At 37.3% G+C, this 13,305-nt stretch overlaps 1 protein-coding gene across 1 annotated transcript in view; it reads right to left on the bottom strand.

Annotated features, from left to right (window-relative positions):
* Window positions 1–13,305, bottom strand: part of ARHGAP25 (Rho GTPase activating protein 25) — a 47,918-nt gene that overhangs the window by 2,866 nt on the left and 31,747 nt on the right. The window contains exons 7-9 of the mRNA XM_006909528.1: window positions 12,142–12,263; window positions 11,138–11,334; window positions 5,750–6,282 (exon numbers count right to left, since the gene is read on the bottom strand). Coding sequence (XP_006909590.1) covers window positions 5,750–6,282; window positions 11,138–11,334; window positions 12,142–12,263 — 852 coding nt within the window. The remainder of the gene's footprint in view (window positions 1–5,749; window positions 6,283–11,137; window positions 11,335–12,141; window positions 12,264–13,305) is intronic.

Genomic DNA, 13,305 nt, shown 5'->3' on the forward strand with positions numbered 1-13,305 from the left:
GTATAGTTTGACATCAGGTATTGTGATACCTTCAACTTTGTTCTTTCTTCTCAAGATTGCTGTGGCTATTTGGGGTCTTTCGTGGTTCCATATAAATTTTAGGATTCTTGTTCCAGTTCTGTGAAAAATGCACTGGTATTTTGATTGAGATTGCACTGAATCTATAGATTGCTTTGGGTAGTGTGGACATTTTAACAATGTTAATCCTTCCTATTCATGAGCACAGAATATGCTTCCATTTATTTGTATTTTCTTCAATTTCTTGCTTAAGTGTCTTATAAATTTTTGAGTACAGGTGTTTTATCTTCTTGGTTAAGTTTATCCGTAGGTATTTTTTGAAGCATTTGTAAATGAGAGTGTTTTCTTAATTTCTTTTTCTGATAGTTCATTATCAGTGTATAAAATGCAACCGATTTCTGAATATTAATTTTGTATCCTGCTACTTTACTGAATTCCTTTACTGATTCTAATAGTCCCTTTTAGAAATCTTTAGGGTTCTCTCTATATAGTATCGTGTCTACTATAAATAATGACAGTTATACTTCTTCCTTTCCAATTTAGATGACTTTTATTTTTTTTCCTGTCTGATGGCTGTGACTCGGACTTTCAATACTATGTTGAATGAAAGTGGTACAAGTGGTCATCCTTGTCTTATTCCTGATCTTAAGGAAAATGCTTTTAGATTTTCTCCATTAGGTACTACATTAGCTGTGGGGTTTTCATACATAGCCTTTATTATGTTGAAGAATAGAAGTTCTCTCCATCTCCACTTTGTTAATTTTTTATCATAAATGGATGCTGGATTTTGTCAAATGCTTTTTCTACATCTATTGATATGATCATATGAATTTTATCTCTCAATTGTTAATGTGGCATATCACATTAATTGATTCGTGGATATTGAATCAACCTTGCATCCCAAAAATAAATCCAACTTGATGATAGCGTACGATTTTTTAAATGTATTGCTGAATTTGGTTTGCTAATATTTTGTTGAGGACTTTTGCATCTATGTTCATCAGGGATATCAGCTTATCATTTTCTTTCTTTGTAGTATCTTTGTCTGGTTTTGGAATCAGGGTAATGGTGGCCTTGTAAAATGAGCTTGAGAGCTTTCTTTCCTCTTGAATTTTTTGGAATAGTTTGAGAAGAATAGATGTTAATTCTTCTTTTAGTTTTCAGTAAAATTCACCTGTGAAGCCATCTGGTCCAGGACTTTTATTTGTTGTGAATTTTTTGATTACTGATTCGATTTCAATAGTAGTAAACAGTTGGTTCATATTTTCTGTTTCTTCTTAACTCAGTCTTAGAAGATTGTTGTTCGAGGAATTTATCTATTTTTTCCAGATTATCCATTTTGTTGGCATATAATTGCCTATACTATTTTCTTATAATCCTGTATTTCTATGGAGTCTGTTGTCACTTCTCTTCTTTCATTTCTGATTTTATTTATTTGGGTCCTCTCTCTTTTTTTTTCTTGATGAGTCTGGTTAAAGGTTTATCTTTCGAAGAACCAGCTCTTGATTTCTCTTATCGTTTGCACTGCTTTTTTTTTTTTTTTTTGGTCTCTATTTTATTTATTCCTCCTATGATTTTTATAATTTTCTTCCTCTACTCACTTTTGGCTTTGTTTGCTCTTCTTTTTCTAGTTTCTTAATGTGTAAGTTAGATTGTTTATTTGAGATTTTTATTGTTTCTTGAGGTAGGCCTGTATTGCTGTGAATTTCTTTCTCAGGACTGCTTTCGCTGTGTCCCATAGATTTTTGTTGTGTTTTCATTTTCTTTTGTCTCAAGGTTATCTTTTGATTTCCTCTTTAATCTCAGTATTAACCCATTCAGTGTTTAGTAGTATGTTATTTAGCCTCCATGTATTTGTGTAGTTTTCAGTTTTCTTCCTGTAATTGATTTCTAGTTTCATACTTGTGGTGAGAGAAGATGCTTGATATGATTTCAATCTTCTTAAATTTATTGAGACTTGTTTTGTGGCCTGACATGTGGTCCATCTTGCATTCAATTTTAATTGCTAGCCTTTCTGGACAGAGTAGTTTTGATTGTAGGTCTTTGCTTTTCATCACTTTGAATATTCCATGCCAATCTCTTCTGGCCTGCAAAATTTCTGTTGAGAAATCAGCTGAGAAGAATGTATATTGTGCTTCTTTGGGGTGAAAGGCTCTAAAAATAGCAATTAAATCCATTTGGTCATGTGTGTCAGTTAAGGCCACTATTTCCTTGTTGATTTTCTGTCTGGAAGATCTGTCCATTGGTGTCAATGGGATGTTAAAGTCCCCTACGATGACTGTATTATTGTAGATCTCTCCATTTATGTCAGTCAATATTTGCTTTGTATATTTAGGTGCTCCTATGTTGCGTGCATAAATGTTTACTAGGATCATGTCCTCTTGTTGGATTGAGTCTTTTATCATTATGTAATGTCCTTCTTACAATCTTTGTTTTAAAGCTTTTTGTCTGATATAAGTATTGTTAATTCAACTTTGTTTTTGTTCCATTTGCATAAAATATCTTTTTCCTTCCCTTTATTTTCAGTCTGTGTGTGTCTTCCAATATGAAGTGGTTCTACTGTAGACAGCATATGTATGGTTTTCTTATCCATTCAGTAATCTTCTGTCTTTTGATTGGAGCATTTAATCCATTTATATTTAAAGTAATTATTGATAGGTACATAGTTATTACCATTTTATTATTCATATTTATGTTCTTTCCCCTTTCTGTTCTTCTTCTTAAAGAAGTCCCTTTAACATTTCTTATAATGTTGGCTTGGTGGTGATGAATTCCTTTAGTGTTTTTCTGTCTGGGACACTCTTTACTTCACCTTCTATTTTAACTGATAGCCTTGTTGGGTAGAGTGGTCTTGGTTATAGGTCCTTACTTTTCATCACTTTGAATATTTCATGCCAATCTCTTCTGGCCTGCAAAGTTTCTATTGAGAAATCAACTGACAGTTTTAATGGGAGCTCTCTTGTGAGTAACTAACTGCCTTTTTCTTGCCACCTTTAGGATTCTCTGTTTGTCTTTAACTTTTGCCATTTTAATTATGATGTGTCTTGGTGTGGGCCTCTTTGGGTTCATCTTGTTTGGGACTCTCTGTACTTTCTGGACTTGTATGTCTATTTCCTTTGCCAGGTTAGGGAAGTTTTCATTCATTATTTCTTCAAATAGGTTCTCAATTTCTTGTTTTCTCTCTTCTCCTTGATGCAATCTTATTACGCTTGATGTTATTCTAGAAGTCCTTGAAATATCATTTTTTAAAATTCTTTTTTTCTTTTTGCTGTTCTAATTGGGTGTTTTTTGTTACCTTGTCTTCCAAATCTCTGATTTGATCGTCCGTTTCATCTAATTGACTGTTAATTCCTTCTAGTGTAGTCTTCATTTGTTATTATATTCTTCATTTCTGACTGGTTTTTTTTTTAATGGTTTCTATGTCCTTTTTTTGCTCTCTCTTTGTTGAAGTTCTCACTGAGATCATCTATTCTTCCTGTAAGTTCATTGAGCTTATAACCAGTATTTTGAACTCTGTATCTGGTAGGTTGTTTGCCTCTGTTTCATTTAGTTCTTTTTCTGGAATTTTCTCCTGTTCTTTCATTTGGGACATCTTTCTTTGTTCTCTCATTGTGGCTACCTCTCTGTGTTCATTTCTATGGATTAGGTAGATCTGCTATGTCTCTCAGTCTTGGCTAAATGTCCTTATGTAGTATGTTCCCTGTGTGTCCCAGTGGCACAATCTCTTTGATCTCCTGAACCAGATGCTTTAGGAGTGTCCCTGTGTAGGTTGTGTGTGCCCTCCAGTTGTTGTTGAAGCTTGATTGCTGCTGGCACATCTCTGAGTGGGACTGACTCTCAGGCTGACTGGCTATGAGTATTGGCCATGCCTACAGCATATGAGCTGCTGTGCGGGGGCTGACACAACAAATAGGATTCACCCCAGCAGACTCATGTGCCTATCGAGACCATCCTTTGGGTGTGCCACTTGTGGGGCTAATCGGGTGGTGTTCTGTTGTGGTCTGACACCAGCTTCCAGATGTGTTGGTACTGGGGCCTCTTGGGAGGGGCTCCCGTGCAGGCCAAGGTAAGCTGCTACCTGTGACTGGCCCCAGGACTATCTGATAAGAACTGCAAAGCTATCTGTGGTTGCTCACTTCTTGTGCTGAACCTTGAAGCACGTAGGCAAGGCCATGCTGTGAACCAAGGCTGGCTGCCACTAGTACTGGGATTGAGATAGCTCAGCAAAAGGCTCAGGGAACCCAAGTCCTCCTGAGGCTGTCTGCCAGCTGCCTAAAAGACTCAACAGCTGAAAAAGCCTTGGATAGTATGTGAGTTGACTGAAGTGAGGTCCCAGGATAGGGCAAGTATTGTTCATCAGATTAATGCAGATTCAGAATTGGTTTCAGTGCTGAGCCTATAGCCCCTCACAAAAGTCTCAGATGACACTGAGGCCAGCCACTGCCTGCCTCAGGCCTGTGAGACCTTGAAATTATTCAAGAAATACTGCAGATCAGGCTGGGGCTAGTTTCCTGCCACCAAAAATGTTTCCGAAGGTGCGAGCCAAGGCCTGTTGATTGTTGCTGAATGAACCTGAGTCTTAATGGACTGAAAAATACTTATAAAACCCCATTAGTTCACATTTCACTCTGTCATGATTATTGTTAATATGGGCTAAGCTGGATTGAAGTTTTCTCTCATGGAAAATCAGTAGTGTGAAAAAGATATCAAGGACATAGCTTATCTACCCAAGAGCGCAAATTGTATCCATGCACCTTAGGGATGTACATGAAATTGTGTTAATGGCCACCTCAATGACCTCCTGCTTTCCTTTGCCCCTTATAGACTGAGCTCAGTGGGAAGCTAGTAATTCAGTGAAGCTTCAGTCAAGTCAAGCTTCCAGGATCTCTGTCTTACTCAGTCTTTAAGGTGGCTAACAAGGCCCTATGTGCTCTGGATTCTTGCACTTATCTGCCCTCTCTCCTCTTAGTTACTTCCCTCTGCTGCAGCCCACCACTGCTCTTCCTGTGCATGAAATACAAGACCTGCTCCTTTCCCAGGCTTCTGTATCTTTGGTTCTCTCCATTTGGCCTACTCTTCCCCCATATGTGGACCAGACTCACTCCTTCGTCTACTTTAGGCCTTTGTTTTAATACCACCTTCTCAAAGAGGCCTTCCTGACCACTCCATTTAACACTGGAACCCCCATATTGAACCCCCCAACCTCCTGCCTTGCTTTATTTCTTTCTATGGCATTTTCCATCATCTGGCATAGAATATATTCTCATTACTTATTTGTATTGTCTGTCTGTCCCTGCAAGAAGAAAAGCTCTATAAGCACAGAGACTTTTGTCTTTCATTCATTGTTATTCCCTAACAATGGCACACAGAAGATGCTTAATAAGTATTTTCAAAATAGATGAATCACATTAACATGAAAAAATTTTAAAGTTCCTCTTAATTCATTAAAGCGTGTTGATCCTTAAAGAACCACTATTTAGAAAAAGTTGATTAAGCTACTTAAGCTACATACTTAACTTTTCACGAATTTAATTTAAAACTTAGAATTTTCACTAATTTAGTCATCTCATCACTTCCTTTACCCTTTTCCTTATTAGGTCCAACTTCTACAGATTACTGTATCCTCTAAACTGAAGGTTTATAATGGCACTTCTTTGGCAGATGATAACAATCCCTACTGCTTTAAAAGATGGAAGGCAAGTGGCTCTCCTCCCCTCTGCATATGACTTACTTTTTAATCTGTTCTTCATACATTTTCTTCTGTGTTTCTATTTCCTTTTGCAGCTCCTGAACCATCCTTTGCAAAGATTCAAGTTCTTCTTCTCCAGAGTTCTTTGTCCCAGGCCCAGTTTCAGAGCTTGGGCTAGCAAGAGTATCTTTTTTTGAGTCACAGGCATGGAAAGAAACTGCACCTGCTTCATTTCCAGGGGACCCCGGCAGGGTAGGGACATTATCATAGGTGGAAGTCCTCTGGATGTCGGAAAAGTTTGGCACACCTTGAGACAGTGTTCTCCTATGCCCTTCCTCTGCCTTCACCTCTGAAGAAGGTGACCAGAACTCATTTTTAAAGATCTCCACTTTGTTGCTGTTGGCGCCTTGAAAAGCTGCTGTCAAGAAGCACTTCCGGTTAGGGAGCGTCTGAGTCCTTTTTCGTGACTGCAGCTTCCAATCTCCTGGCTTTTCCCTGGGGGGTTTACTACCATCTCCTAGACACCCGTCATTCGGCTGTTGTCCAGTGGGGCTGGTTGCTTCTGAGTCTTTAGTCTATAAAAAAATGGCCACAGATGTTACATGGGTTTTTCCAACATATGTCATGCTCCTAAGATAAAAATTAGAAATTGAAAGAAAGTATCTCCTGACTGTAGACCTATGAAACTTTTAATCAGAAGACAATCACATCAGTTGATTACCTACGTGGCATTTTTTTTAAATGGCATTGCACTTGAAGGAACTCATACCCTAGAGGTAGAGCACTGACGAAAAGCATTGTTTGTTTGTGGTAAAAGAATTATAAACTAGGATTCTTTTATAACTCCTGAATGGGGAGGCTTTTTTAGCTGTGACTCAAAATCCAGAAGCCATGAAAGAAAAGTTTGATAAATTCAAACTACATAGGTTTCCATGACCCCCAAAACTAAAAAGATCAAAATTAAAACAAATAAATCACCACAGGCTAAATCAACAGAGAAATGACAAACTGGCAAAAATGTTTGTAATGACAAACTGGCTACTGACAGCAGGCTACTTTCCTTAATATATAAGGCTCTTAAATATTGAAAAGCAAAAGACCAATAACTAATATAAATATAGGCAAAGAAAAAATCAGATGATTCACAGAGGGAAATGCAACTGGCCCTTATACATAAAAGATGTTTGGACTCTTATAATAGAATAAACTAAAAATTAAAATTACCAAAATATCGGTTCATACTTATCAAACGGGCCCGCCCTCCCCACCCAAAAAAAAATTTGACAGCACACCTCTGCTGGTGAAACTGTAAGGAAACAGGTTATTTTATGCATTGCTGGTGAAAGTAAAAGCTGGCAAAAACTTTATTTGATAATTTTAATAAAAATTTCATATTACAAATTTATTTACCTTCTGACTTAGCAATACCATGTCTGGGAATTTAGCCCAGAAATACATCTGCCTGTGTACAAAATGAAGCATGGTCAAGATTATTCATTGCAACCTTGTTTGGCATACAAAGAAGTAAAAACAACCTGTTTATAGAGGCTAGTTAAGTAGATTATGGTACATGTGCAGAATCTAACACTATCCATCTGCTAAAAATATGAGGTAACATGAGGTAGCTTTCTATGTATTGACCTCAAAAAGTCTCCAGGATATACTGTTAAGTTAAAAAATTCAAGATACAGAATGGAGATTGTGTGTGTGTGTGTGTGTGTGTGTGTGTGTGTGTGTGTGTGTGTGTGTGTGTGTGTGTGTGTGTGTGTGTGTGTGTGTGTGTGTGTGTGTGTGTGTGTGTGTGTGTGTGTGTGTGTGTGTGTGTGTGTGTGTGTGTGTGTGTGTGTGTGTGTGTGTGTGTGTGTATTTGTAGAGAGAGTGTGTATGTGAAAGATTATGTTACATTTTATGTAAAAAGGGAGGTAAATGTTTACATTCATATCTGCTTATATTTGCATAAAAGAACACTAAAGAAAAATAAAAAACAAATACTAAGACTAAATTAAGAAAAAATAGAAAATCTGAACCAACCGCTTACTACTAACGAAATCGAATCACTAATCAAAAAACTCACAACAAACAGAAGTCCTGGACCAGATGACTTTGGCTTCACAGGTGAATTTTACTGAAAACTCAAAGAAGAATTAATATCTATTCTTCTCAAGAATAAGGAAAACTCCCAAGCTCATTTTATGAGGCCACCATTACCTTGATTCCAGAACCAGACAAAGATACTACAAAGAAAGAAAATGATAGGCTGATATTCCTGATGAATATAGATGCAAAAATCGTCAACAAAATATTAGCAAACCAAATTCAGCAACACAGTTAAAAAAATCATATGCCATCATCAAGTTGGATTTATTCCTGGGATGCAAGGTTGATTCAATATCCGCGAATCAATTAATGTGATATGCCACATTAACGATTAAGAGATAAAACTCATATAATCATATCAATAGATGCAGAAAAAGCATTTAACAAAATCTAGCATCCATTTATGATAAAAAAAATCAACAAAGTGGGAATGGAGAGAACTTCCATTCCTCAACTTAATGAAGGCCATGTATGATAAACCCACAGCTAACATCATACTTAATGGGGAAAGTCTAAAAGCATTTTCCTTAAGATCAGGAATAAGACAAGGATGATCACTTGTACCACTTTCATTCAACATAGTATTGGAAGTCCAAGTCACAGCCATCAGACAGGAAAAAAAAAATCATCTAAACTGGAAAGAAATAAACCTGTAATTATTTACAGTAGACATGATACTGTATATAGAGAACCCTAAAGATTTTACAAAAAGAACTATTAGAACAATACAATGCAGTAAAGACAATCTATTCAATAAATGGTGTTTGGAAAACTAGATGATACATGCAAAAAATGAAACTGGACCACACTCTTCCACTACATATAAGAATAAACTCAAAATGGATAAAAGACTTAAATGTAAGACCTGAAATCATAGCACTTCTAGAAAGAAACATAGGCAGTTAGCTCTCTGACATTGCTCTTTTTTCCTGATATATCTCCATGGTCAAGGGAAACAAAAGAAAAAATAAACAGATGGAACTACATCAAACTAAAAAGTTTTTGCACAGCAAAGGAAACCAGCAACAAAACAAAAAGACAGCCTACCAAATGGGAGAAGATATTTGCCAATGATATATCTGATAAGGAGTTAATATCAAAAATTTATGAAGAACTCATGCAACTTAACACCACAAAAACAAACAATGCAATTAAAAAATGAATAGAAATTCCTCTAAAGACATATAAAAAGATGCTCGATGTCACTAATCATCAGAGAAAATGCAAATTAAAACCACAATGAGATATCACTTCACACCTGTCAGAATAGCTATCATCAATAAATCAACAAACAACAATTGTTGACAAGGATGTGGAGAAAAGGGAACTCTCGTGTAGTATTGATGGGATTGCAAATTGATGTAGCACTATGGAACACAGCTTGGAGGTTCTTCAAAAAATTAAAATAGAATTACTTTTATCAAAACAAGTCTACTTCTAGGTATTTATTTGAAGAAATTTAGAACATCAATTCAAAAGGATATATGTACCCCTATGTTCACTGCAGTGTTATTTACAATAGCCAAGATATGGAAGTCAACTAAGTGCCCATCAATAAATGATGAAGAAGAAGTGGCACATATATACAGTGGAATATTATTTGTCCATATAAAGTATGAAATCTTACCATTTGCCACAACATAGATGGACCTAGAAGATATTATGCTAAGTGAAATACGTCAGACAGAGAAAGAAAAATGCCATATGATATTACTTATATGTTTAATCTAAAGAACAAAATAAATGAGCAAAACAAAACAGAAGCAGACTCATAGATACAGAGAACAAATGATGATTGCCAGATGGAGGTTGGGTAAAAAAGGTAAAAAGTGTGATTAAGAAGTACAAATTGGTTGTTACAATATAATCACAGGGATGTAAAGTACAGCATAGAGGGGAAAAAACTAATCAAGGCAGGAAAGGATGGGGTGGGTGGAGACAGAGGAGGAAGCAGAACTTCTCACTACATCTCTTTTTATCATATATTTTTTATTTATTTTCAACCATGTGTATGTATTGCATGTTTTAAGTTAAATTAAACAGAAAAAGAGAAGTAAAAAAGAGCCCGAAAGGTAAAACAAGAAAATTAGGGCTCAAGCTCTTCCTGTAACCTTTGTAGCTAATCACATGCTTCAGCAACCCCATTTGAGAGTCAGAAGTACCTGGGCCTTGAGATGAGAACTAAATCTAAATTCCATTCTGTAACATTCTAGGATTGTCACCTCGTGCCAGCTGGTCAACCTTCCTGAGACTTAGGTCATCACCCATAAAATGTGCATGATAAATTCTGCCCTACAGAGTAAGGGTGAAGACTCAAAGGTGATCTGTTTAAATTTCCTAGCATAGTACCTGCCCGTAGCTGCCCACACTTTTAAAATCGATAGCAGAAACCTGGCAAGTGAACATAATCATGGCTACTCTCAAGGACTACTATGATTCCATTATATGAAGTACAAGCATTTCTAAATATTAATTTAAATTTCGGGTGTTAGTAAGATGCACTGTGTCCAGATATCACCTAAGAAAAATCACCACCACTACCACTACCTAATTATTTTTTCAATTCTTTCTTAATCATCCTCAGGATTAACAGTACTCTAGGTAATTCACATTATCTGGTTAACTCAAAATTTTTAATTCATTTCTTGGTCACTACATAAAGAAGCAGTCTGCTATATAAAGTTCACATGTTCTTTTCTTTTTCTTTTTTTTGAATATCTGTTTCTATAAATATATAAAAATATTTGACCTTTGTAAATTATTGCCCTCAAATAATCTAAATTTCAGAGTCTGCAGAGTTTTCTGACATTAGGAACGTGAGTCCCAACCCTTCAGCACAAACGAGGGGGTGGACATAGCTGAGACAACTTATCAGGGAATGAGAAATATTACACGAACACATTGCGTACTCTGAGAAAGAAATCACGTTTCATGGGTTAGCAGGAAACCAGTTCTCTCTGGACTTTGACCCAGAATTTTTAACAGCCCTCACTAAAACATTTACAAGGTGGTATATCTTTTCCCCCATGAAACCTTCCCCATTGTATTCCAAAGCCCGCTTGTAGAGTGGGCTTCAGTGAGGAGTCCCATTGCTCGGTTGCCTGGTGATTGGCACACACGTCACTAACCCCACCTCCTGGATGCTAGAAGAAACTAGATTTTGAAAGAGGCAAAGCTTTCAAGATGCATTCAGATAAGTCTGTATCAACTATGCCCACTGCCACAGCATCATCTAAAACTCTCCAAATTCCCACCCCCAAAATAGTTCTTAAATGGAATGACCTGGGCTAAAGGAAGAGTCAGATGGAAGAAGAAAGACTCTTTGCACCTTACCATGTTACTGAAGCTGTCTGTCCTAGAAATTGGGGCATCTTCAGTGGCATCCCAGCCCACAGAGCTTCGAGCCACTGGAGGTTTCTTGGGGTCATTTTTCTGGGCTGGGGGTGACAGAGGTGCATCCTTGGACTTGGGGAAGAGGACTTCATGGTCTCTGATCATCATGGTCATTACTCTTTGGATCTGAGGAGTACCTGAACAAAGAAGAAAAGGATTTATAGTACAGGACCATGGGGCAGGAGGCAGGCAGTCCTCAAGGGTCTCCGTGCTTGGGATGTTTCCAAACGTGGCTCTAAAACCACAGGACCCCAAAGGACCTCCTTTTGCTCCTCACAGAAACCTTCTTAATTGCTTGGGACAAGAGACTGTGGTGAAAGGGATGGGATAAAGAAGGATGTGAAAGTGGGGCGAAAGGGTTATTTTCAGCCTACGTTCCATTGGATCAGTCTTTAATCAGGAAATAAGCAATCTAACAGAGAAAAGATGGAGATACCTATCTCTCCCAATGTGATTCTCAATATGATATCTGATTTCTTATTGCACACATAGTGAATACGTGACAGGCATATTGCCTCCCCAAATTCATGTCAGACATCAGTCCTCTATGCCAGGACTTTTGCTCACTGAACCAAGACAACCTCAGAAGCCTTTTCAATACAGCTTTAGAAGTAGCCATTTTGTGACTTGGCTTATCAAATGAAACGTTTGTTTTTTTCTGGCTAAGGGTATTTAGATGTAATAAAAGATCAAGAAACACTAGCTAAATTTCTGTGCTAGCTTATTGTACTGTGTAACCATTGAGTAAATCTTTAACCACTGCTGTGATCTGAAAAATGGACACAATTCCTGCCCTGCCTACTTCACAGGCTATTTTGCAATTCGGACAAGATAATCACTCGAAAAGGCGTGGGAAATTGCAGATCAGTGCACAAACATAAGGGCTAGTGTTATAACTGCTGTTACTTCCTCTGCGTCTGCCTTCACCACAGGACCAGCCGTACCTTTCATGATCACAGCAGGGTCTTCTACCTTCGACCTGATGAGATTCACACCAATCACAGTAGCCAGATTATCCACGCTCATCTTGTTAACAGCACAGTTCAGCTGGATTTCATGTAGGAACCTGTGGGCAGCCAGGAAATCCCAGAGTAGGAAATAGATAGTTGCCAGAAGGAAGCACTTCCGGGTACCAGTGAGATCTCAGGGATAGATTCCAACTCTTTCCTCCTGATCTCAGGAATGGGATCAGCCTGCTCTGCTCACAAGAGTTTAGCTTCACCCAGAAAGTTTCAAGATCAAGGAAGAAGAGAAACCAGGAGGGGCCTGCCCAGCGGTGACGGTGGCTTTGGGCTGGGAGTAGAGAAGGGAGTCACACTGGCGGAGGCAGCATCCAGTTCAGAGAGCTGGGAGGGGACTAGAAGGACTCAGACCGGTGTCTGACTGCTCCTTTTCCTGCTTTTATAAGCTTACCTCCCAGGCTCTCAGCACCCATCCCACCTAAGTCTCCAGAGAAGAAAACTTTATTGTGAGATCTCAGAAATAGAAATTCGCAAGGCCTCTTTGCTCAATAATTAACAATTTTTATTATAATTCTACCTGTTTGAGGCTTGCAGTTTTCGTATTCACTATTTTAAAAAATACTGAACGGATCAACAAAGGATTTCTAAATACTTTCTCTAAAACCCATTTTTTTAGTGGATAGGCTGAAGCAACATAAAATTCCAAATAGAGAACTTATCAAGTAAGTGGTGGTATGTCCAAATAAGGAAATGTTATAGAATATTATGGAATTATTTAAAATCCTATTTAATGACATAGGAAAATGCTTGCAATGTAACATTAAGCCCCAAAAAGCAAGATACAACTATATATATATATATATATACACACACACGTACATACATACATACATACATATTCATACATGTATATACACACACACATATATATGTGTATATATATATACACACATATATATATATGAAATAGATATATAATTCCAATTTGGTATAAAAAATTGTTTCACTATATTTATATTGATGTATGTAAAAATCTATCATAGAGAGAAAAATGTCCAGAAGGAGACACGCCCAAGTGTTAATAGTGATTTTTGCTGGGTTGTGGGTAATTTTTATTTATTATTTACAGCATGTTGCATTTTCATG

This window comes from Pteropus alecto, unplaced genomic scaffold, assembly GCF_000325575.1.
Source record: "Pteropus alecto unplaced genomic scaffold, ASM32557v1 scaffold131, whole genome shotgun sequence".
NCBI lineage: Eukaryota > Metazoa > Chordata > Mammalia > Chiroptera > Pteropodidae > Pteropus > Pteropus alecto.